The following is a 27,186-nucleotide window of genomic DNA, read 5'->3' on the forward strand; positions in this document are numbered from 1 at the left end:
CAATGTCGACATGATCCTGGTTCACCTCGTTGAAATGTCGTCCATGTAGGGGCTTTTCTCTCCATCTTTGCAGTTTTTCTTGGATTGTCTGGTGGTTGTATGACAATTGCTCCTTATGCAGTTGTAAAGGTGTTGATTCGTCTGCTTCACACAGTACTTTGTAGATCTCCGACGTGCCTGATTTGTCTTTGAAGTATGTTCGTAGGCATTCAATTTGACCATGGGCAAGTTCCATGATGTCTAGCAGACCTCTGCCTCCTTTATTCCTCGGCAGTGTCGTCCTCTCAATGCTACTTTTCGGATGGTGCTTGTGTGCTTTCGTCATCAAGGTTCTCATTTTGCGTTGCAGGTTTTCCATATCTGTTTTGGTCCATGGAATGATACCGAAAGAGTATGTAAGAATTGAACATGCATATGTATTGATAGCTCTCGTCATGTTCTTGCTGTTGAGGTTTGTTTTCAAAATTTTGTTGATTCTCCTAATGAACTCAGTTGTTAAGTCTTCCTTCATTCTTTGATGGTTTATTCGTCGGTTTTGTTTCATTCCTAGGTATTTATAAAGATCGTCCGATTTCATTGCTTCTATCTCCTGTCCATTGGAGAGAGCTATCGGTTCATCTTGGATTTTTCCACGCACTACGCTAATAGTACGACACTTGTCCAATCCGAATTTCATCCCCACGTCTTCCGAAAAATTTTCCACCAGTTTGACCATAATTTGCAAGTGGTTTTTGTTGCCTGTTATAAGTTTGAGGTCATCCATGTATAGCAAATGATTGAGTGCAATATTATTTCTGTTTCCTTTCACATTGAAACCTTTTTCAGTTGCATTCAGTTGTTTAGAAAGGGGGTTCAGCGCCAAGCAGAACCATAAGGGACTCAACGAATCTCCTTGGAAAATTCCCCTTTTTATTGGAATATCTTTAGTAATTATGTTCGCTGTAGAGAGTTCGATATTCGTTCTCCAGTTGCACATTGCATACTTCAGAAAGTTTATTGTGATTGGATCGATCTTGTATATTTCCAAAATTTTTGTCAGCCACCCATGTGGAATAGAGTCGAAGGCCTTCTTATAGTCAAAATATGTCATAAAAAGATTTCTGTGTTTTTTGAAGGCTTGGTTGCATATGATGGAATCTATTATCAGCAGTTCCTTCGATCCTAGTGCATTCTTGGAACATCCTTTCTGCTGTGCTGTCATTATATTATTTGTCTCGCAATGTTTGTAGATACGAGATGCTATACATGATGTGATGATTTTATATATTGTTGGTAGACATGTAATTGGTCTATATTTTGATGGATCCGCTGTGTGTTGCATATCCTTCGGTAAGAGGTAAGTGGTCCCTGTTGTTAAAAATTTGGGCATTTCCGTTGGATTACTTATAACATCATTTATGGTTTCAACTAGCCTGCCGTGTATACACCAAAATTTTTTCAACCAAAAGTTGTGGATTCCATCTGGGCCGGGTGATTTCCAATTGTGTGTGTTTTTCAATATTTCATGGAATTCTTCTATAGAAACTGCGTTATGCGGCATTTGTTCCATTGTCTCACAGGATTTCTCTTCATTTCTTATCCAATCAGCCTGGGAGTTGTAGGGGGTTGGTGTAGCCAGTTGATCTGTCCAAAAATTCTCAATATCCTCGACGGTTGGATAACTTCCTGTTGTTGCTGACATATTATTGTTTAACATTCTATAGAATTTTCTTTCGGAATTTTCAAAAATCATATTATCCTGTTTTCTTCTATAGCTCTCATTGTATCTTCTGAGTCTTTCGGAGTACACACTAAGTTTTTGTTTCAGTGTGTCTACAATTTGTTGAGCATTTTCATTGTTTGGATCATACGTTGTATGTTGCCGGTGACGATCCATTATTATATTCACCATTTTTTGTAATCTTCTAGACGGCGAACCTTTTGCAAATTGGGTGAGCCTCCCAATTTCTTGGCGGATGCTATGAACTTTGTCTTCTAGCCTTTTTTGCCAATGTGGTTTATTTTGTTGTTTTTCTCTGGCTGGTTGCTGACTTTTAGGTTTTGGCTTCACACCCAGCACTGTTGCTATTGAAAATGCTGCACAGTATATGATGAGGTGTAATGATTCGAGATCATGGTAGTCAGAAAGATACTTGGGTATAATCTCCTTGTTGGTCATGACCAGAAGATGAGAAAGTTTCTTAGATGTCCTCAATCTTGGCAGAATCGGTCGTCTCAATGGATCTGTGCCCTCAAAATCTATAACGCATCTATTCATTGTGGCAAATAATCGCTCCAGTAGTTCTCTTTGGTCTTCTTCTGGATTTACGACGGGTGCAGCATATATATTCCGTCGTTGAGCATCACTTATTGCTAACAAATCTGCGTTGTTTTGTTCCTCAGAGTTCATTTGTGCATTGATGTTGTGTTGGTTTTCAGCACAATCGTAGTTTTCTTCAATTGTCGTTTCGTTGTTAGTGAGGTTCCTATTCTGTAGCCTCAGTTGGACTTCATTTTTTATGGTGTTAAGTCTCTCATCGGGTACAAGTTTATTTCTCAATATGACCCGGTATTGGTCGGCTACTCTTTGCTCAGAAACTTGAAGTTCGGGATAGTTTCTGTGGAATTCTGCAAATAATTTTTGACGGTAGCCTATTTTATCCTCTTTTATATTAGTCACTTCATAATATATGCGCATGATCGTTTCATTTATCGAACTTGTCCATTTCATGCGTCTTCTTGGTAGACCTGCTTGGGTGAGTGCTGGTTGGGGATCCTGCGCAGCACCTTCAGCGGTCGGAGAAACTCGTGTTATTCTTCTCCTAGAATGTTGAGATTGTGGAGGCGTAGCATTTTGTTCGACAGACGCCCGTCTCCTTAGCACTCTGTCACCGACGTCCCGCATACTGTCATGTCCAGCGCCGGCTCCAGACACGCCCTGACGAACCTCAGGCAGCGGCTCTATATTCCTATTCCTTAAATTCACCATCATTCATGGGTTCCTCCGTGTCGTGGGGGAGACGGCCTTTGATCGCTTTTTACGATCCGCAGAGCTACGGTGGGAGAATTCTTGAGCTGCTTTCCACACGGCTTCGTCCGTTACCCTGGACAGGGACCCTTCGACAGGTTTCAGCTTCCCGGGTCAGAGAGCTCCTGGAATCTGCGGTGGGCAGGAGTCGATTCAACTCTCCTGATAGGTGAATCGCTAGAGATTCACCTACCGCTACCCTTATTATTATTATTATTATTATTATTATTACAAACATTACAACACAAAGAATAAATTAATTTAAAAGAGATTAAAATTCAAACTACTGGACAGGAACTCTTGGACACTCCAGAACGCATGCTGCCGTAAAAATTCACCGACAGTTTCCTTATACTTTTTGAGACTGAGCCTTTTCACCTCTTCAGGTATCTTATTAAAAAGTTTATGTGAAATGAAATTAGGTCCATTCTTGGATTTTTCTAATCGCATATACTTAGATTTAATGTTGTTTCTATATCGTGTGTAATAATCATTGGTATCACCAAACTTCGGAAGATCCCTGTTATTATTATATGCATAAACAAGACATTCATAAATATAGATAGAGGGAAATGTCAAGATTTTAAGTTTTTTGAAGGCGTCTACGCAATCATCCCTGTAGTTTAAACCAGCAACTATTCTAACTGCTCTTCTTTGTAATCTGAAAATACCCTCCCTACTAGAACAGTTACCCCAGATCAGTACACAGTATCTCAGATGTGACTCGACCAGACTATGATAAGAAGCCTTGATAACATCCTTTGACACAATGTTGGCCAAGTTACGGAGCAGAAAGGTATTTTTTATTATTTTGGATGCTATTTCATTGGCATGGGAGATCCAGGTGAGACTTGGATCTAGGTAAACTCCCAGAAACCTGACCGATTCACTGGTAGTATGATTTGAAATCCCTCTCAAATTGAACAACATAGTTTCTGTCTTTTCTGCATTGCAAGTGCAGAAGGCATTGCATCTACAAGTGCAGAAGGCATTGATATTCTTCCACAAGTTCAAAATTCAAAAACGAGCCACGAAGTGGCGAGTTTTGGAATGAACGAGTGGTAGAATGAGCCTTCTGTACGAGTATTATACATTATTTTCTCTAATTCATTGCATTTTCATTGAAATTAATGAAATATTTCCATAAATATAATTTTGTGATTTTTGCATTGAAAAATGTTGGTTGGCAGAGCTGGTTTCTTTAAGGCAATTTGATGAATTGACAGATAAAGCCGTAGCGGAAAGTTCGGAGTGCCAACATAGAATAATAAAATATAACCATGAAAACTGTGCGTTTCTGATATATTCTCGCACGATTTTGTTCTACAAGATGTGGAAGAATGAACGGAATAACCACAGAATTAGAGAAATATAGTTATTCAATTCAGTTACAAAGTTACTCACGTTTGTCGATTGCGGCCTATACAGGGTCTTTCACGAGGAAACTCACCCATATTTATAAGGGAAACTACTGAACGTATTTTCATGAAATTCAGCACTTATAATTATTTCACGATGCTGATGAAATTTAAAATATTTTCAAGGCATGAGCACCTCCGGTTTTTCCGGAAATGACGTCAACTTCCGTTTTTCAAATTAGAACACCATTTTTTTATTGCAGAAATAGATTCCTTAGAAAATTTCAAGTTATTTTGATGTAACATTTTTCAGTTTTGGTTGTAAAATTCTCTCTGAGCGGAAAAATTCGAAAAAAAAATCGAAAATAATCTGAATAATAATCTGAAACAAGAATAACTTCGAGGTTTTTGGATGGAAAATTTTCATTTTTGGGATTTTTCAAGATGTAAGATTGATGTATCCACTTTAAAAATCGAAATCGCGATTCATGATACAGGGGGTGAAAAAATCGTTTTCAAAGTTGACGTCATTTCCGGAAAAACCGGAGGTGCTCATGCCTTGAAAATATTTTAAATTTCATCAGCATCGTGAAATAATTATAAGTGCTGAATTTCATGAAAATACGTTCAGTAGTTTCCCGTATAAATATGGGTGAGGTTCCTCGTGAAAGACCCTGTATAGGTAGCCGATATACCGAATAGGTATTTGATTACTTATTGTGAAGTTTATTCAAAGTAGATTTATTTCACCTATTTTTATTATTTTGTGCTTTACGCACAATTTATTCTGCAATAAGAAATTAAACCATCATTTTGATTAAGCATTGAGTAATTATAGAGAATATGAAAACCATCAATACCAAAACTTTCCGAATCATGGACCCTCCAACATTCCGACAGTACAATATTTGATATGCGGTATCAAATATTGTACTGTCGGAATGAACCAACAAAAAAGAGCAAAAAGTGAAAATCTACATGCAATCAATATCGCTCAAAATTTATCCATTTTATAAAAAATTTATCATACTAAAACTGAACAGGATAGAACTCAAATAGAAGAACGATTTAACATGAGCTTCCGATACAAAAAGGCAGGTAAATGAAAATTAATATATGTAGGATCCAATTATTATTCCCTGTAAATAATTGCGATGGTCAACCGGATGCTTGGAGACCTATCAGTTTTTTTTAGTGTCGAGGGCATGACAGTTTCAATTGATTTACAGGGAACGAATTGTTATTGTACATAATGTAAAAAGGATGTGTTATTCTTCGAGGTGTCGAAGATATGTCAAGAGTTGTAAATCTTGAAGAGATTTATTGGGGGGTTGATAAGGTTCGAAGACAACACGGTCGTAGCAGATGTGTTACATCTGTTTATCAGGTTCTAGTCCTTCTAGAATATTCGATTTCCAGGAATCCGCGGAGATCTTTGTGGGCGGTACGACAAAGCTCTTATTGGACTAGGGGATGGTACTTTCCCCTAAGGGTGTGGCCAAAACGAAAAGAAGGGAGGTCGATATTCGAGACAGGGTAGTTCCAATCGGCAGAGAGACAGTTTAACTGAAGTCGAAGACGAGTCAAGTTCGGGCGGTCAATTTAAGACGTAAGACGAAAAGACGTTTCGCGGACTAGATTAAGACGAGTCGCGAACAAGTTGAAGACGAGACGAACGGAAACTTGAAGTACGACGAAGTCGTGATAATCCAAGACGTTTAGAGTAATCAACAAACGAGTTGAAGACGAAATTCAGTACCGTAGTGAGAAACTTGAAATTAAGACGTAATTAAGATCTTCTCAATACTGAGTTTGTACTGTATAATTGTGGCTTTGTAAATAGATGTAAATAATTCAAAAGAGTTTAATATCATCGCGGAGATTAAACATGGCGCCACGAAGTGAAAAAAGTGCAGAAAATCTCTGCAGAAAGTGTGGTAAAGAAGTAAAAATTTGTGTTAAATGCTTCAAATGTGCGTATAAATATCACCCAAGCTGTATCCTGAAAATTCACGGCATATATGTGGATAGGGAGAATGTTATTTGTTGTGATGACATAACCTCGAAACATAAGGAAAAGGAACTAGAAATAGAAAAATTGAAGAAACGTCTGTCGTACTTAAATGAATTAAGCTTTGAGAACTCGATAAGCCAACTAGGTATTGTGGAGACTGGAACCTCTGGGTTGTATGAGGATTGTAGTGACACAGTTTCGAAAAATGCAATAATAACAGAAGTTTCTAGTGAGACAAATAATAATAAGGATGTGGAAATAAAGTATAAGAATGAACTTCTTCTGGAATAATCTAATATGATAGAGGAATTACAGGACAAAATAAAGGTACTAAATAAATATATAAACTTATTAGAAAAATTAGAAGAAAATAGAACCTCATTAACGCCATCTAAAAAAGAAATATCTAACATAACAGGTACTGCTAACTTATCAATTAACAGACTGCATATGGTGACATCTGAAAGAGATGTATGTGTGGTTAATGTATTGAAGAAAAAACTTTACTGCCGAACGAATCAACAATTGAAATAGTTTTACGAAAAGAAAATGACTGTAATACAAAATCTAGAAAACTTCAAATAGGAACTGATAAGGATAACAGGAAACTTGAGATGAAAAAGAAACAGGAAACTTTACTGGGATCTGATAGGGGAACCTATAAACTAAGGGCAGCAGACCGTAAGGCTTGGTTATATGTTGGAAGAGTTGAAAAGAAGTGCACTGCAGAAGGCCTACTAGAATTCCTCAACAACAAATTGCCAAATAAAAAATTCGAGATAGATAAGATATCTAGTGATGATAGCCCAACCTCATCATTCAGAGTAAGTTTGGAATTTGAACTGCTGGAGAAGTTGAATCAGGAAAAATTCTGGCCCCAAGGTATCAAAATTAAAAGATATAATTTTTTTCGAGACCAAAGAAGATATAGTAAATCACCAGGACAGCAAATTCAAACTACTCAACATTAACATCCGCTCGATAAATGGAAAAATTGAACAACTGCAAGAGATCCTAGTTCAGGAAAACGTGCAGGTTGCCACAATTACGGAACATTGGGTGGGCAGAAATAACATTAGCAAATTGTGCGTTCCAGGCTACAACATCAAAGCATACCATTGTAGACCAAATAACTATGGAGGTGCACTCATATTATCGGATCATACCGTACAAGTTGAAGAGTTAAATTATGTTTCGGAATGCTCAGTGGAATCTGTCATTGAAATTTGCGGAATCTGGGTGAGGGAGATGAGATCAGCGATTTTGGCAGTATATAGACCCCCTCATGGCAGCATATATGAGTTTGCCGAAGTTTAAGACATTGCTTGGAGAAGGTGGTGGAAATGAAGTTGCACCAGAGGCACATATTTGTTTCGGGTGATTTTAATATGGACATGTCTAATGAATGCCCAGACTCACAAAAACTTAAGGAGTTATTTGAAGATTTCGGCCTAGAACAAAATTTTTTGGAGCCATCAAGAGTTACCAGCACATCACAGTCACTGATCGACAATATCTTTTCCAACTGTTCAGTGATAGAGAGAAATACATTTGAACCCCATTTGTCTGATCATAAAGGACAGCTTTTGGCTTGTGATATGAAAACACATATAGCACCACAGGAAGAAGGAAGAAAATTGACCAGGAGCACGAGTCATGGAAATCTTAAACGATTCAAGCGTGAACTGGAAGAGACAGATTGGTCCAATATAACGATGGCTGAGTTAGCTGAATCGGCTTTTGACGCATTCTGGGAAAAATTTATGGGAGCCTTCGACAAAACATGCCCATAAAAAGTTTTAATTTGTAGAAAGAAAAAAATGAAGAGATCCAGAACAAACAAGGAGGTCATTGAACTCAAGAGGACACTGGATGCACTTGCTACTATCTGTGAAGTGAAGAAGGACGAGACAAGTGTAGGAAAGTCTATAATTCATTTAAGGCAAAGTACAGGGAAAAGTTGACAGAGGTCGAACGCAATTTGAATCTGGAGAAGATAAGGAAGGCAGAAAATAAGTCAAAGGCCATTTGGTCTTTGATTAGGGAACGAACGGGTACAAACAGAAAGTAGTCGAACCGAAGAACACATTCGATGAGTTCAACAAATTTTTCGCCAACATCGGAGAAGAAACAGCAAGAAGTTGCAACAGAGGTAATACAACACCAGAAGAACTTCTGAAAAAATGCAGCAAACAACCAAGTAATTCTATCTACATGCAAGACATAACATCGGACGAAATAGAAAGAATTACAAGACGGATGAAAGTTAAGAACACAAGAGACATTTATGGACTATCTACTAAAGTTTTGAAAGAGATCATTTCTACAATAGCCTTTCTTTTGAGTGGAATATTCTCAAAATGTTTATCTGAGGGACACTTTCCCGATCAACTAAAAAAGAGCCGAGTCATTCCAATTCACAAACAGGGCGACCCAGGAGAGATGAGTAATTTCCGACCGATAACCATACAACCAGCAATGGCAAAAATTTTAGAGAGTGCGATAAAGGATAGATTCACTAGCTTCTTTAAAAAACATGACATCTGGAGCCAACAACAACATGGCTACCTGAAGGGCAAATCTACCACAACAGCACTAGCTGAAATCCTACGAAAGATCGCGGACGCCATTGATGCAGGAAGGAAATGTGAATTATCCTCATGCGATCTTAGCAAAGCTTTTGACAGTATGGATCACTCACTCCTGCTAAAGAAGTTGAGATTTTATGGAATAAGGGGAGTTGCTATGAAGTTGATGACCAGCTACCTAGAAAAAAGGTACCAACAAGTACAAATAGGTGAAGAATACTCTAACTGGGAACTGGTTCAAAGTGGAGTTCCACAGGGATCAATTTTGGGACCAATTCTTTTTCTGGTATACGTTAATGATCTGCCCGCGAATATAGAACAGGTGGATGTGGTTATGTTTGTGTATGACACCAGCTTCCTCCATTCGGCCCTCAACCAACAGGAACTAGATGATAGCAAAAGAAAGACATTGGCGGATGCTCAACAATGGTTTAATGCTAATAGAATGAGGATGAACCCGGAAAAGACACAATCATTGTACTTCACACCTAGAGACTCTGAGACAAACTACCTCAAATTCCTTGGAATTCAAATCCGGTCAGATCTAAAGTTCTCATACCATATAAATGAACTTGTTAAGAGTCTCTCTAGAGCAATCTTCGTCATAAGAAGAATGAAGCAGTTGGCCGGCCAACAGGCAGCGAAGGTGGATTATTTTGGCTTTTTTCACTCGGCTATTTCGTACGGAGTACTTGCTTGGGGAAACATGCCAGGAAGGGAGCACATATTCGTCAAGCAAAAATGGCTTTACGAATAATATGCAATGCAGATAAAACATCGAGCTGTAGACATTTATTTAGGCAGGAAAACATCCTTATTTATACTCGCCTCTGTCGCCTATATCCATGACCATAAACATAGTTTACAGCTCAATAACTGCAACCATGAGTACAACACCAGAAATGCAAGTAAGCTCATCATCACCCACCACAGACTGGCCACGATCCAACTAAGTATAAACCACCAAGCGGTAAAAATATATAATAGCCTGCCGGAAAGATATAAGGAACTGAGCAACAACAAATTACGGAATGTACTCAAGACGGAACTGGTGCGGAAAGCCTACTACAGATTGGAATAGTACTTCACAGATCCTATAAAGTGAAAAAATGTATGTTACTCGTGTAAAAATGTCCATTGTTTTATATAACCTTTACAAGTAACGTTATCTGACTGCTTTGTATAATTTTGATAATATTTATGTATGTTCATATGCCTGTAATTTATGTATATTCATATGCCTGTATATACCATTGTATTTATGACTCCCCATGTAATTTTGATGGGTTAAAATGGTAGGATCTTTGTAAATTTACATTGATTTCTATACAAATAAACAAATTATTACAAATCCAACAAAGTCACGGAGAAAAAGACGAAAGGCCAGATAATCGAATCATACCTCTAGACGATCGATTAACCAAGCCTACATATATTACTCACTGAACAAAAAAAAAAAAAAAACTATGAATATTCATTGGCTTCAGAAACCTGCCATAGGCGACGTGTAAATTCTTGGATTGTAGTTCACCCTTATTCTCCTATGATCAGACCAAACCTGTTTGAAACCAAATTCTTCAGATACGAATTTAAAAACTTCCTATCTTCTTGTGGTAAGTTGCTCTTTCAGACTAATTTTCAAATTGAATTATTTTTGTGAATATTTTTCAAAGAACCTAAAGCCTTGGTACCGAACCTGGGAGATAATTACCCCCGCGGGGGTAGAAGAAATGAGGCTGTCATCCGGCAATTCTCATTAGAGTATATAAAGTATTGGCACTTCCGCATCTAGATAACTGTAGTATTTTTTATGGCAGATTCTCGAAGGCAAACCTAAATAGACTGGGCAGAGATCAATATGCTCTACTTCGATCAGCATTATCTCATTTGAAATCAATCCCTACTAATGCAATACTTTATGAGGCAGCCCAGACCCCATTATCGTATCGACGAAAATGGTTAGCCTTCAAGTACTTCTCAAAACTTCACAGAATTGAAAATCATCCAGTCCTTAAAGCAATCGGTGAACGAAATCTTGACTGCTTGTGGATGAGAACTACCACCCCTCCTCTTTTTCAGGCAGTTGCAGATCTCTCATGGTATTTTCTGTCCTTCTCCATCTATAATCTGCCGTCTGTTGAGAATTCGTGGAAATTACGTCAAGACTTTTAAACTTGTACTTTTTTTTTTTTGATTCTCACACAAGGTTTAATCCTCCGGGAGCTCACCTTCGAGAAAATTTGATTTCTGTTTGTTTCATGTCACGATTTTTTTTTTTCTTTCAATATTTTCTTACATTGTAAAATGACTGTATTTTGTTTTGAATGTAGACTAATCATGAAATAAACATTATTATTATTATTATTATTATTATTAAAATCTCAGCACGTCTTTCGGATCATTGGTCTATATACACTGCAGAAGTGTAAGCTGTTGGCAGTGCTGTTGAAATTGCCCTCCAACAAAAGTTCAAGAGAGTTATCATTATTTCTGATTCTCTTAGTGTTTTACAATCGCTAAAGGCCAAAAAATTTTATGCTAAAATTAATTGCATTTCAGTACGCACCCACCAACTGTTTTATGATGCCAACAATGCAGGTATCAAGATGGTATGTCTATGGATTCCCCGCCATTCATATATTCACGGAAATGACACTGCTGATTTGTTACCTAATGAGGGTAGATATCAAGTTGATCCTCCGAATATTCCTGGTGGACCCCAAGAACTTTGACCCAGGTTTCAATCTGATCAAGCACGAAGTGGAGAGATGAATTTTTGGATATATGTACCCATAAGGGTCGAATATATGCTTCATTCCTTAATATCAATTCAGCTTATAGTACACCCTGGTTTGCAAAAATTGATCGTCCGCGCCGTTTTTTCACGACCATTCTTCGACTAGGTCTGGCCACTGCCTCACTCCTTCTCACCTACACATGATAGGTCTCAGAGAATCCGCTTTTTGTGAGTGTGGCGTATTTGGGGATATTACACACATGTTCTTTGGTTGCGAAAACAACTCTTTTAATAGTAACGCTATATACTCTGCACTCTCCTCATTTGGTTTTCTTTTACCATTAAATATATTTGAGGTGATTTTCAGCCAAAAACTAGATGTGCTAGATCAGCTGCTTTCCTTCGTCAGTAAAAGTAGTTTGTCAGTGTAGCAAGCATGATTTGATTACCTAGATTTGACACTTCCCTTGTTTCTTTCCTATTCAGACCATTTTTCCTCATACTAAACTTTTATAGATTTCTCTTATCAAAGTATTTTTTTTTCTTTATTTATTTATTAATTTTTGTTCTCTGTAACTTATTGAAATAACTCTTAGATAAAATCAGTCCTGGGATTGGATTTCCAAGACTCCTGTTGCCCCAGGACCCAGGATCAAGACTGACATTTATACTACCGAGATTGGGTACATAGTCTTTCAGGCTGAGCCCATATTCAGACTTTCTCAATCAGGGGCAATACTGGCTGAAGATTGATCTGTTCGAGAAGAAGAAGAACCTCAGAATATACAGGGTGTTTCATTTTATACCGGACAAACATATATAGTCATATAGATGGCACTGGGAGAATCATTTTCGCCCCATGGCATATAACATACCTCGTTTTCGGAGAATAAGCGAGATACAGTGTTTTCAACATCATTTCTGAGCAATATAATATTGATTGTGGTCAGTTATGTATCACCTTTGAATTTACGATTTTTGGTCAAATCAGAATATTTTTGAATGCTCAATTCAGAAAAGGTAAAGAACATTGAAAAAAAATTCAAAATGGCGAAAAACCTACAAAGTTCGAGATTTTTTTCTCGGTTGTCAAATTGAATTTCATGTAGGAAGAAGAACAATTCTACCGTGTAATGTCATATTTCTATGATCATATTTTTAACCTGATTGTGAGCACGATGTAGAGCATCATTTCTTTTAAAGCAGACCTCTTGGTGTAAGTACATATATTGTTATTCGTTATCAGTTATACTTGTGTTCAATATTAGTTTCATTGATTATATTACATAGTTAAAACAGTTCCGCTGTGTTATTCTTAATCCATCGATTATAGGTTATGGGCCCAGGTCAGTGTAGTGTAGTCTGAATAGTGAAATTTTAATTGTCTTGAACGTGTGAAAGTAATCTGGTGTAAATTGAAGAATAGAAATGGCGTATTCAACAATATCCAACATTCGTCCATTTTATGGTAGCAATTTCGAGAATTGAAGATACCGTGTAGAAAGAGTACTTGAGAGGAATGGAGTTTTAATAATGTTGAAGAAAGAACGTCCAATTGATGAAAGCAAAATTAATGCATTCGATAAGTAAGATGCCAAGGCACGTGACATTATTGTACAGTGTATAGATGACTCTGTACTGGAATTAATTAAATGCAAAACAACAGCCAAGGATATGATGGAAACATTACAGGCCACCTATGTAAGGAAAAGTTTAACTTCACGAATAGTTTTACAGAAACGATTGAGAAATATGACATTTGATGGAAACGGTTCTTTGAATAGTTATATTATCGAATTTGATAAAGTTGTTTCTGAACTGAAGAATTTGGGAGGATCTGTCGACAATAAAGAGTATGTATCCCAACTGCTTGCTTCAATGCCAGATGAGTACCAGTCGGTGATTACATCCATTAATATCCTCTTCGTGCGTTCAATAACGGAGCCAAACCGAAGCAAAGGTATGAAAACAAAAGAAATTCAAATAACCAACAGAGAGAGAATGCTGTTAAGTGCTGGTTATTCAAAGCTGTGGGACATAAACGTTTTGAGAGTCGTCAGCGTAATAATAATAGATCAAACTCATATATGGCCCCAAGTTCAAGTTCTGATTATAATCGGGACATAACCTTCATGTCAGATAATAAGGTTGTTAAATGTCAACCAGATGTCACAGAACAAGGTTATGATTATGTTTTCGCTGGAAATGTCGAAACAGAAAACGAAATTATTATGGTAATAGATTCAGCTGCATCAAATCACTTAATGAAAACTGGTTTTGGAGACTTCTGCAAAAATGTAAAGAAGGTTTCTCATTCGATAAGCGTTGCAAAGGAAGGAGACACTGTAAAGGCAACAATTGCAGGTAACTTGTCCCTTATTACCGGAAAAAATGTACCGATTACAATATGTGATGTATTGGTGTGTGACAAACTATTTTATAACCTACTTTCAGTTCGAAAAATGGTAGAGGCAGGAATGAAAGTTGAGTTCCAGGAGAAGGTAGTAAACATGTGGAAAAATGGAGAGATAATTCTGCAAGGAAAATGTGCTGGAAACCTATTAATATTAAAACTACAAATTCGACAAACCTATGAAGCTAACTCAACGAAAAATTCAGATGACCTATGGCATGGAAGAATGGGACATTCATTCAAATTCCCCGTTAATTGTGTGTGCGAGGTATGCCTGAAGGGAAAGCAATCAAATGAAAAATCTATGAAATGTGTACCCAAGGAGAGAAAACCAAAAAGATTATTGGAGTGTGTTTCGTCCGATGTCTGTGGAAAGATAAGTCCTCAACACATGATAGATATGAATATTTTGTATCTTTTATAGACCATTTTAGTCATTTTTCTATTATATATTTGATGAAGAGGAAAAATGAGGTAGAGTCATGTTTGAAGAAATATGTCGCTTTGACTGAGAGTATGTTCAACACAAGAATATCGAAACTTCGATGTGATAATGGTGGAGAATATGTTTCTGCTAGTATACGAAAGTTTTGCTCGGAGAAAGGTATTAAACTTGTGTATACAGTTCTCCGTAACCCTCACCAAAATGAAGTTGCCGAACGCTTCAATCGTACAGTGATGGATAAGGCAATATGTATGATTTTCGATTCAAGTTTCCATAAACAGATGTGGGGTGAAGCTGTTTTAACAGCTACGTACCTAATTAATCGAATACCAACTTCAGTACTCCCAGATAACATGACACCTTCTGAACGATGGTATGGGTATAAAGACGATCTGAAGAAAATTCATATATTTGGATGTACCGCCCATGCACTGATACCTCCTGAAGATAGAGAAGGAAAGCTGTCGCCACATTCGAAGGAGTTGAAAATAGTTGGTTATTGCAATAATGGATATCGACTATGGGATGAAGAAAAGTGCAAAGTTGTGATGTCACGTTCAGTGACTTTTGATGAATCACTGAATTTTGTTAAGTGTGTTACAGGTTCCAATCTGAGTAATGAAGTGGACTATGATGAAACGAAACAATTAAGTGAGGAAGAACTTGAGCCAACATTCGAAGCTAGGAGGCCAAATATCCAGCAATTATCCGAGGGTCAGCAGAACTGTCAACCGGAAGTGAGAAGAAGCAGACGAAATCGGGAACTTCCTGCTCATTTCAAAGACTTTGAGATGATGATGGCACTATCCGCAGGAAACATCCCATCTGAGGTACCTCAATCATATGAGGAAGCAATCGTAAGTGAAGAATGGAAATCTGAAATAGATGCCGAATTGAAATCAATGATGGTAAACAAAACGTGGGAATTGGTGGAAAAACCACCCAACATAAAAGTAATTGATTCAAGGTGGGTATTCACTGTCAAAAATATAAATAAATGTGATGTTGAAAAGGCTCGTTTAGTGACTAGAGGTTTTCAACAACCTGTATTAGGAGATGAGAATTTTATTCATCAGTAACTCGTACGTTTACTTTGAGATATATAGGAAGAATGATGAGGTTGAAATCAAAATTGTAGCTTATGCCGATTCAGATTTTGCTTCAGATATTAATGACAGGAGAAGTGTGTCAGGATTTTTAATAAAAATGAACCAGAATATTTTGTATTGGTGTTCCAAGAAACAACCAATGATGGCAATTTCCACCACCGAAGCCGACTATATCGCACTTTCTATGTGTATGTGTGAGTGCTTATTTTAGGACAGCTCTTAGAGGAAATTACGAACGAAATAATTTTTCCTATTACAATTATGGAGGATAATCAATCCTGTATACATATAAGTAATACTCTTGAGACTAAGAGAACAAAGCACATAGATGTGAAGTTTCATTTTGTCAAAGATTTATTGAAATATGTTCCAACGGAACATCAGACAGCCAATGTCCTAACAAAAGCCTTGAATGTTGTTAAATTCACCAAATTCAGAAAAGACATATACATGTATATTGTATTGTAAATGTATTCATATAATGATCGTGTTTCATGAATTGTAGAATTGAGGTAGGGTGTAAGAAGAAGAACAATTCTTCCGTGTAATGTCATATTTTTATGATCATATTTTTAACCTGATTGTGAGCTTGATGTAGAGCATCATTACTTTTAAAGCAGACCTCTTGGTGTAAGTATATATATTGTTATTCGTTATCAGTTATACTTGCGTTTAATATTAGTTTCATTGATTATATTACATAATTAAAACAGTTCCGCTGTGTTATTCTTAACCCATCAATTATATTTCATTTTCTCAATCAACTCATTTTTCTAAGAATTGCTGTCAGAAAAATCGGCAATGACACGAACGATGTGATTCTTTTCCGGAATAGTCCGGGAAATGCTCACTTCCCGGACGCTTTTTCTCTGAGGAAGTAGCATTTCCCGGCCTAGTCCGGAAAGTAGATACTTCCCGGACTAGGCCGGAAGAGAATCACGTCGTTCGTGTCATTGCCGAGCCGAGAAAACGGCTGACAGTTCATATGAAATTAGTTGTCAACAATTTGTATGTTTTTCGATCGCAATCGTAATAAAATATGGAAAGCAGCAGCGATAGTGTTATTTTACATAGTTGCCGAAAAAATATTGTAGGCAACACGCCCGAAAATGGTTTTTTTGGGCTCACAGACTCGCTTACGCTCGTCCTGGAATTTTGTCTATTCGTCCAAAAAAACCCTATTTTCCGGACTTGTTACGTAAATTACTATTACAGCCGTTAAAAACAATGCAAATTTTGTTTTCTTCAAAATGACAAAAAGATCACTCCATTATTTTTTAAGATCGAATGAACATCAATTTCTGGTGTCAAATCAGAATGCTTTTTAGAAATTCAACTTTAACAAACGATACTAGATAAAAATAATTCAGCTCAGCTTTTGATTTCTAATCAGTCTGATTTGTTTTCGTAGAATTTCGAAAGAATCTAGTTTTCGTGAATAAATAAAAAATTATCCGATCAGAAAACTTTTGAATTGTGAGATAAATAAATGAATGCCCTATTGCCCTATTTAATCATTATATTTTTCTGCCGAAGAGGAAAATAGGTGGATATTGATCATGAAAGATTTCAACCACCTCTTCCTTTTTTGTCGACAAAATCACGTCCCTTCGGGATCATTTCAGGGAAAATATACCTAAACTACACGCTTCCCCCATTCTGGGGACCGTCAGCCCCATTTCAAATTACTTTAGGGTCGGGAGATGCATCCTGACAGATTTGTAATTACAGATTCTGGTCACTTCTTGACCTATCCGATGAGGAACAGAGCTGAACTGCTGTGATGAAGAGAAAAGTTTGGTGTGGCTCCTTGAATTTTATATCGAGGTAATAAGATTAGATTCTCGAGTGTGCGGTGTTCATTTTTCAAGGGAAAACTAGATCCTCAAACTGACAAATATTCTTCTTGTTTTCTCCTATCTACTGCCAGAAGATTTTCAACAGTGATTCGTCTTCAGTGAAATTGGATTTATCAGCTCGAAATATAATGTTTCGATGCGCCCATGATGGCATGAAGTTTGACGGCTTGATTTCGGTTTGATGGTGAAATCTCCATATATAGATTACTCAATCACAATATATATTTTGAACAGTCCGTTGTTAAGAAAACTTGAAGAGATATTACCTACAGAGTTATTTCAAAATTCAAATAAACGATGAATTTATCAATGGCGATCAAGGCGAACTTCTTCATAATATAGTTGGTGTAAAAATACATCCAAACCAATTGGGCTCATTTCCGATTTTGATAATATATAAGAAAAGAAGTTTTATATAAATACCTGACGTTTCAGAAATGATCTGCAAAGACTCGGATTCCAAAAAATTTTGTAACTATAACAAGTTGATGGTGAATAGAGTTTTGATTTAATCAGTCAACAATAAATATATCAAAATTTTCAAATGTTGTAGGACAATTGAATGAAAGAAAATATGCCTTCCGGTATTTGGTTACACTACCGTATTGATCCTTTTAGATCACGAAAATATAATTCATGAAAATCAAAAAATATAATTCAAGTTTCCCGAAAACTTGACTTTGTCCCGAAAACATATTTGTTCTTTTTGAAACCTGTAGGTTTAAGGTCGTTTAAACGGAAAATTCAAACTCGATTACAGAACCATCTGTAACGATTCGTGAAAAATTGTTCGTGTTTTTGTTTTGTATTTTTTGGCATATAATTGGCAATAAAAAACAAGGGTTCCCATTTTGAATTCCGTACCGCCCACAAGGAGGAATTAATGGAAAAGGTTCCGGCGTAAGTCAATCAACCTTTTATCTAAATATATTTCCGTAAAATGTGGAAATAGAAACCACAAAACGGTGATTTAATAGTGACATCTCATAGATACCAAGTGATTTTCTTAAGTTGATTCTGTCAAAAATCTCGGGAAGGCTCGAGATTTCAAAAAAATCACTCGGTATATATGAGATGTCTCTAATATATCCCCATTTTTTGGTTTTCCCGGGCTTCCCTCATTTTTCGTTCTCCAAATATATCGCTCTATTATTCGTCACAATGTTTTTTCGCATTTTGAGCTGGGAGTTGTCCTAAAGGATGAGGTTCAACTCACTGACAACTAATCTATCCTCATATTAAATTATGTTGATTGGGCCGACTGTTCACACTATAACTTCCAAAATAGAAGATCTAGAAACTTGAAATTTTCTGGGATGAAACGGATCTGGAATACCGCTGTTAGTTAATTAATGGGCATAATACGACTAGGAGTTCCGTAAATATAGACGGATATCACGCAAATATTGCGTTATTTTTTCCAATATTTTTCTTGAATCATCTATGATTCTAATGATGTGATCAGCTTGTAAAATCTCAGCTTGTGAAAAGTCCCATATTTTCCTAATACCTTATTTTTTTAATCAGTTTAAAGATGAATCGATGGACCTAATGAAGTGAATTGTACGTCCAAAATATCAATCAAATATACTGGGTGGTACAAAAGTTATAAGGAATCTATCATAACTAACTATGAGATATCCGCTAATGGAACCTCAAAAATTCATAGCCTATGACGTGACCCGTCTATTATAGAATAAAATTCACTAGAATTATGCATTATATACCGTTTGAGCTGGTTCTTATTCCTTACTTTAAATTTTTTTTAAGATCCAAAGGAAGAATAATGAAAAACTTAGGTCTAAAGTACTTTCGACATAAGTTATTCATTCAACCAACGATTTCTCTGTTCTGAACAACATATAATTGTTTAATGGTGAGCTGTTTAGTATTTAGATATACAGGGTGTTTCACGAATTCTTGTACAGGCTTTCAGGGCAGATGTGGGACATTTCGGTAAATCTGAATCAGTGTTCGAAATATGTCCTAGCTATATTCGTTGAAGATATACAGGCTGTTTTATGTTTTTTATCAAAAACTTTCAATCGGCATAACTTTTGAACGCCTGCTTGGATCTTCATGAAAATTTGAGAGAATGAGTATAGGCCAATGCCTAATATTTGCACCTGATGACTTGTCGATAGCGCAGGTCCGGACTGAGAAAATCATATTCTTTATTCCACATCTTGTAAAACACCCTGTACATCGAATTTTCAAAAAGTGAAATTTTCCTCTGAATCTACAATGGATACTCTTTCAAACAAACTCATTTGAAATAATGGCACATTTCGCATCAATATTTTATGAGCTATTGAATATCTGGAATTTTCGATTCATAGTAAACGCGGACCTGTGTTTCTCGAATAATGCATCAATTCATATTGAATGAATTTCATTTCTGAGTAAAATGACTCAAGGCAGAATTTCTAATATGTAGGGAGCACCCTGAGGGGATGCAAGCATACCGCAAAGAAAAATTGTAGAAATTTAAAAAAATTAAAAACTGTCTGAAATCAGACACAGGCATACAAAAAGAAATACTTTTCGACATCTTATCTACCCCTTCCCCCATCAATTTTCGTATGTGTTTTGTTCTCGAAAATTTCCCTCTTTTTGACACCTGCTAGCTCTTGTATTGAATGTTTTGCAGCTTTCATTAGCCTCTCTTTCTGGTCCACTATTTATCTTCTCACATGCTGCTTGAATCAATCTGAAGCTTAAGATATCATTTATTTTCAATGCTTTGCTAAAGATCACAGAAGAAATTCTTTTACTCTGAATTCAACCCATTTCAAAAACTAAGTGGCTCATGCAAAAAAACGCAATTTACAACATCCTTTTTCTGAAATATTTGGTGTGGAATTTACAATAATCACCATATTGCACCATATATTCTTCCACAAAGACTGAATGGAGTGACATATCTAAGATTTTTAATCGATCACTTGCTATGGCTCTTGAATGATGGAAGCAATAGTCCAAAAGAAAATTTTCAAGAACAAAACACATACGAAAATTGATGGGGGAAGGGTACCTATAAAAGAATTTATTTACGAAAATGTAAATAACATTTCGAAAAGTATTTTTTTTAGTATGCGTGTGTTTGATTTCAGCCAGTTTTTAATTTTTTTGAATATCTAAAAGTTTTCCCTTCGGTATGCTTGCATCCGTGGGGTTCCCCCACAGGTTAGAGATGCTGCCTTGAGTCATTTTACCCAGAAATTATATCCATTTAATATGAATTAACGCATTATTCGGAAAAACACAGGTCCGCGTTTACTATGAATCGAAAATTCCAGATATTCAATAGCTCATAAAATATTGATGCGAAGTGTGCCATTATTTCAAATGAGCTTGTTTGAAAGAGTATCCATTGTAGATTATGAGGAAAATTTCACTTTTCGAAAATTCGATGTACAGGGTGTTTTACAAGATGTGGAATAAAGAATATAATTTTCTTCGTCCGGAACTGCGCTATCGACAGGCGTTCAAAAGTTATGCCGATTGAAAGTTTTTGATAAAATACTTAAAACAACCTGTATCTCTCAAACTAATATAGTTAGGGCATGTTTCGAGCACTGATTCAGACTCACCAAAATGTCCTGCATCTGCCCTTAAAGCCTGTACAATCATTCTTGAAACACCCTGTATACTATTTGTGTTATATCTTCTTGGTACTTTAAGGATTATTTTCAATATGGTGTTTTGGATCTCCTCTAGACTTCGAAGATACATATCGAAAACTCCTCCCCAAGCAACAATTCCAAGGGTCAATATTGAAAATACAAGAGGCTCATATTAGACTTATACATATACTCTCAACATTCCCGTGTGGCTGAGCACTCCACGTAAATTATAGAATACATAAAATATTATTCGTTTTATTTTTCAAATTAATGTTTTTGTTTTTCGACACCTATATGACCATTAAGTGTCATATTTAAAATTCGCACAAACTACTCCTTCGATATGCTAGCTGCATCAAATGCAAGAATGCCTGCTATACGAAGTTCAGAAGAAATTTCCCCTCGGAATATTCTTGGGGTTTATAATTGGCAGTAATAAACCAAAACATCATATCCTGTCACCCCTTCACACAACAACCCCTACTCTTAAAACTCAAATGGGGATAGGGAATATGTGATATGTCATTAGGACGTCTGTAATCTAATCGAAATCTGTTAATATGTACTGAAGTAGTAATTTTCCCCAACCAATAGTTGGATAGGATTATATTCTTGAGAAATTGTCAATTCGAAAGATCAAAGAACTATCATTGAGAAACTCTTCTCAAACATATGAGACTTGATTAAATAAAAACTGAATACATATACAAGGTGACCCAATTTAAGAGGCTGAAAATTCAGGGGATGATAGATCAAAAAATTATATCTATTTGTTCAATCATTTACATATATCTGAGAAATATTTCATTGACGCAGTACAAGTTCGGCTGGAAAAAATTGGATTCATTAATTTTTGCCAAATTACTGAAAATATTGTAATTTGAATTTAAATTTTTTCGTTCAACCTGCAGGAATACATAGAAGATTTACCTCTCAATTTAAGACGTGGTAGTTGGATACAACTTGATGTGATGGTCCCCTTCAGCATATTGGACTTGCCATTAGAAAATGGCTCAATAATAATCATCCGCGACGTTGAATTGGCCGGCTAGGTACAGATGATATAAATACCGACCTCGATACCGACATAGTCAAGGGAATTGGACCATTGGTTTGGTCACCTAGGTCACCGGATCCAAATCCTTTCGACTTCTTAGTCTGGGGAAATATTAAAGATAACGTGTACGCTACTCCAATCGAAGGAAGAGAATATTTGATTTCAAGAAATCAGCAAACTTTCGATGACATACGTCAAAATCCGAACAAAGTATCAACTGTAATACAAGTTTGGTGGATCAATCCCACCAACAGACCAAAATGAACAGTGACAGTGGATGCGTAGACAACCGAGCTCGAAATGTGCTTCTTCCGAAAAATTAATTTTTTTGAGAAAACAACATTTTGTTCCAGTACCCAAGTCCAGACACATGTGGGATGATCTTGTGGGCTCAATTAATGTGTCAACTGAACTTTGTAGGCTTTCGAGTATCAACGCTAAATCTTTGTGCATAATAAGCTAAACACTTGACTCAGAAGGCCCAATTTGTGAACGACGGGAAATTTACGTATCGGCTGCAACACTGTCACTCACAGCACCTATATTTTTTTATTGATGACCAGCAGGAGCATACTGACGTCTTTCTCGATCTTATACTGTACTAGTTTCTCGAAATTTCCGCACAATATAACACATTTTTTCCTCAATTGGACGATTGTGTCGACATCGCGTCATTTTTTAAATACATGTCTCACAGAACGACCATGTTCATAAAATATTTTGATAATCTCAATATGTTGTGATAGTGATACCTACTATATACGACTTCGTAGCATTTACTGATACAAATGCTTCAATGGTGATTAGAAATCGGAACTCCATCGAATTTACCGTAACAGTTTCCCCTTACTTTAGGAAAGTTACAACTTTCGTTTATTAAAGCAAATTCATTTTCCAATATTAACGGTATCTCTGTCCACTGCTAGAATAATTTGCTAAATATTAATATTTCACACTTTCCGTCATATTCTCAGATTCAATCGCAACCTCAACCCTTCCGTTCGATTGGCATTCTGTACGGATCTAGCCAGTAATAAACAAGTTCGTCCTCAAAACTTCAACTTTATTCGTCAAAATCGTCATCTTTAATCGATACTTGTACTCCAACGCTTCTATTCTTTCAATATCGTCTCTAAAGAACGATTCGTCTCTGCTTTCGAAATAGGCAATCATCTCTTTATTAGAGAAAATTCCTTTCCTTGGAGTACTTTTTAACCGCTGTTGTCGACGGAGCAGTGTCTGAATAACAGTTATCAAGGCATTACTTTGCGTGCGCAGTTTTTTTTCATATAAATAACAGTGCTTTATCAATAAACGAAAATCGTTTTTATCCATTCACCGAACAACATTATATAAAACGTCACTCAATTTTCATTATTCCGATCGAGACTTAACTTTATTTTCCGAAATTTTGACACGCTTGTCGCTTGGTATTAACGAGAAAAAAGTGTTTGTGCGCCAGTTTTCGCGCCTTTTGAACTACGTGTTAATATCAAGTATTTGTGAGACAATTGAATTTCAATATACCCGAAAGTATCAAGATTTCGAACATCCATATTACGGAACTGCTAGCCGAAATGAAAATTTCAAAATTCGAGATATTTACGTAGGAATTTATCATGATTGTGCATAGTCGAACAAACATGAATTTAAGTTCTGATGCTTCAACGACATTCATAAAATTGTCTGTTCCCTAATGATAAGAGGGTTTTTTTGGTCCGGATTTATGAGAAACGACCTTTTCGATTCATTTAGAATCTTCATTGGGCTCATATTTCATAAGTGATCGAAATTATCTAAAAGCCACAGTTGAAATCTCTGAGATGCAAACAATTGAAGAAAATATTTATTAGTGCCATTAAAATTATATCTATAGCAAAAAATGTGCTGATAGGCTGGATGCGATTATTTTTGATTTTTGAAAGTATGCTTTTGTTTATTTTTTTCAATTACTTGGAATTGTCCACATGTACCTATGTAGCTGGGTCAGTGTTTCATTTATTTTGCTCAATGATAATATGTTAATATTTTTTGTAATTTGTTACTCTGTAATTGGGATATTTCTGTTGATTACCTACAATAAATATTATTATTATTATCAAAAATGGTATATGCAATAAAATACGACGAAACTGAAATTTTCCATAATGAGCTCAAAAATTTAATTTGAAACCGAATTCGTCATCAGTGAGACCATTACAGGCTCAAAATTCAAACATTACAGACATCGTGACGAAATTATAGAGCGCTGCTCTTTACGAAATCAAAAATTCGGAATCATTTCTTCTTGTTCAATATTTCAATTAGTCATTGTAATTGACTACCAAATAATGAACAAGCAATAGGTTTCTGTTCGTTTTCTGTTCCTCAGTAGATACATCGAACAAAACTCTCCTATTGGGAAAAGTTTGTAAGAAGAACATGAGAAATGTCTAGCTTGCTCTATTTTTGGATGATTATTTCGAAAGTGTTCTTCAAAATACGATTTAGTACTGTTTTTTATCATAAATATTCGTCCTTTAAATAGCAGATATCTAAAACTGCTTTCGATTGAATGATTTCAGCGTAAATGTGAATCCGCTATGAATTTTTGACGTACCTACAAAAAGCAACTTGTCTATGAAATAGATCAGTTGGAAATTGTTAACTGAAAATGAATCTTTATCATAAAAAGTATGTGAAGACTAAAACTTAAGGTCAGTTAAGTAATTTATTCTGCAATTATGAAATATTGAATCCATTTCGTGAATATTTTACAAACATGAATTAACAAAATTGATTGCCTGATTTTGAATCAAAATTCGAAATATTTGAGAAAACCTCTGAACGTATTGTCTCAGGAACATATTTGCCGAACTATTTTCAAGCACATTACGAAGCAAATCTACGAACTTACCATTGGAAGGTATTCCGTTGTTTGATGTGCAGTAGCAAAACTCCGAGAAAATAATGAGAAAAATCTGAAATAACCTCATGTCCTTAGCGAAAACACAAAGACGCGCACAAAAAGCGCACGTGAAGCAGATGACAAAGTGATAACCACACTCCCCGAAAAGCAAGAATATACTGATGCTAAACGAGAAAGAAAATCCGTTCATAACATGCGCATCAACATTGAAACACGCCAGCTTTCCACCAATAGCAGAAATAAACTTTTATGCTGAACCAATGACAGAATCAAATGGTGTCAGGGGAGGTCTCAATACAAGAGACAATAATTATTAGCAGATTCACTCATATTTTATAATCATTCACAATAGAATTGATTGATTGAAAAAATAATATACTCGAGGTTATAAGAAGCATGAATTATTTTATTCGAACAGAGCTTCTTCCTCATCATTTCCAATAACAAATAAAAGAGATATTTTTCCGAAGTTACTTATGCTGTTGTGGATTTATAAATATGAAAATATTGAGGATTTTTCAATTTGATGGGAGCATTTCAATTTACTCTTTTCGTTGAATGATTTGAGATACACGATACACTTCTCTCATATTATAATAAGTACTACCTATATTCTTGCGGAACAACTGAAAAGATAAATCATATTTATAAATTTAAGAACTCGTACGATTCTAATTTTTCACTTATATGAGGAAACTCAATAACACTAATGAAGTTCATTGAAAAAACTTAAATGACAAAATGGATTCTTTACAACATGGAACAAAAAATTAATCATCGAGACAGCAATTGGTGCTATGTTGACAATAAGAAATTAATAAATGTTCAACACCCACATGAAATAAACATCTTAGTGATTCTGCTTTGTGAAAAATCCATAGAAACACCATGATGAGATCATTCCGTGAAAATGAGTAAATAGGTAATTACTTTAAGTCCATTCAGGAATTATTGATATCAAAGTAGGCTTGAACTTCTAGTCACGGCTTTATTTCTGGTTACAAAATTATCACTGAAAATTGCTGTGGTTCATCATAAAAATCTTCAGTTTATACCTATTATTTTCATCATTTTTGTATCAGAGAGTTTCAAAATTTTCGAAATTACGAAGGTACGCATAAAGGTTCTATAATGTAAAATTAGGTATAGTGATGCATTCACATTTCGAGGAAATGAAAGGCTCCATTGAATATCATTAAAATGGGCTTGTTCCTTTTAACCGAAGAATCTTCAATAATTGTTGCATTTTTGATGGACACTTTTTGGACCTTTTCGCAAAATTCTAATCATATAACTCTAAACTCTGCTATTTCCTCCCAGGATTTACAGATCATAATTAACTGTGGTAGCTAAACTGGTTAAGAAAACTTGTTGATTAATTTGATTGTGTATCCAAGTCAATGGAATGGCAATATTATAAGAAAGAAATTAACTTCAAATAATTCATTTAGTACCTTCATGAAGAATTTTAACATTGCAGTAGTACAGTAATTTTCAACATTGAAACCAATTCATCAGTCAATGGGTAGAATACTTTCAAAAGTCACTATGTTAAAACTGTTCTAGACATGAATGAATGATCAAACTTGTATGAAAATTATACCTAGATACATATTTGTTCACTCAAGTTTTCTATCTTTTATCTGTTATAGGCATGTTTTTATACCATTTGGAAGGAATGGAGAGACTGATTATCGAAGGCAAAATCGGGGGTCGATCAAATAAAAACTTTTACAGGACTTTCCCTTCCGGAGGTTTCTCACAGAGCTCAGAATAGAGACGAATGGTCGATCACAGTCGAACAAAGTCATGACGTCACCATCTCCTCACTTAGGAGAAATGACTGAGGAGGAGGAATTATTATCTTTAAGTAGTTGAGAGTTGAAGAAATTCTTAAATTTTTCGATTACATAATCAGTAAAAATTCTATAAAGGAATTAGAATTCATTAGTTTTTCAGATTACTCATTGAGGAAACAAAAGACAGATATCAAATTTTTAATTTCAAAATAGAATATAAATTCAATACCAAGTCTTTGTTTACAGAAATTCTTTATATAGCTTGA

The 27,186-nt window shown here is 35.7% G+C and overlaps 1 protein-coding gene across 2 annotated transcripts in view; it reads right to left on the reverse strand.

Annotated features, from left to right (window-relative positions):
- The window catches only part of LOC123682000 (neurotrimin-like), a 910,163-nt gene extending 884,880 nt beyond the window's left edge, over positions 1-25,283 (reverse strand). For both annotated transcript variants that reach the window (XM_045620378.1, XM_045620379.1), the window contains exon 1: positions 25,110-25,283. In XM_045620378.1, the coding sequence (XP_045476334.1) occupies positions 25,110-25,188 (79 nt within the window). In that variant the 5' untranslated portion in view covers positions 25,189-25,283. The remainder of the gene's footprint in view (positions 1-25,109) is intronic.
- Positions 25,284-27,186: the final 1,903 nt, after the last annotated feature.

Source organism: Harmonia axyridis, chromosome 6 (genome assembly GCF_914767665.1).
Source record: "Harmonia axyridis chromosome 6, icHarAxyr1.1, whole genome shotgun sequence".
Taxonomy (NCBI): Eukaryota; Metazoa; Arthropoda; class Insecta; order Coleoptera; family Coccinellidae; genus Harmonia; species Harmonia axyridis.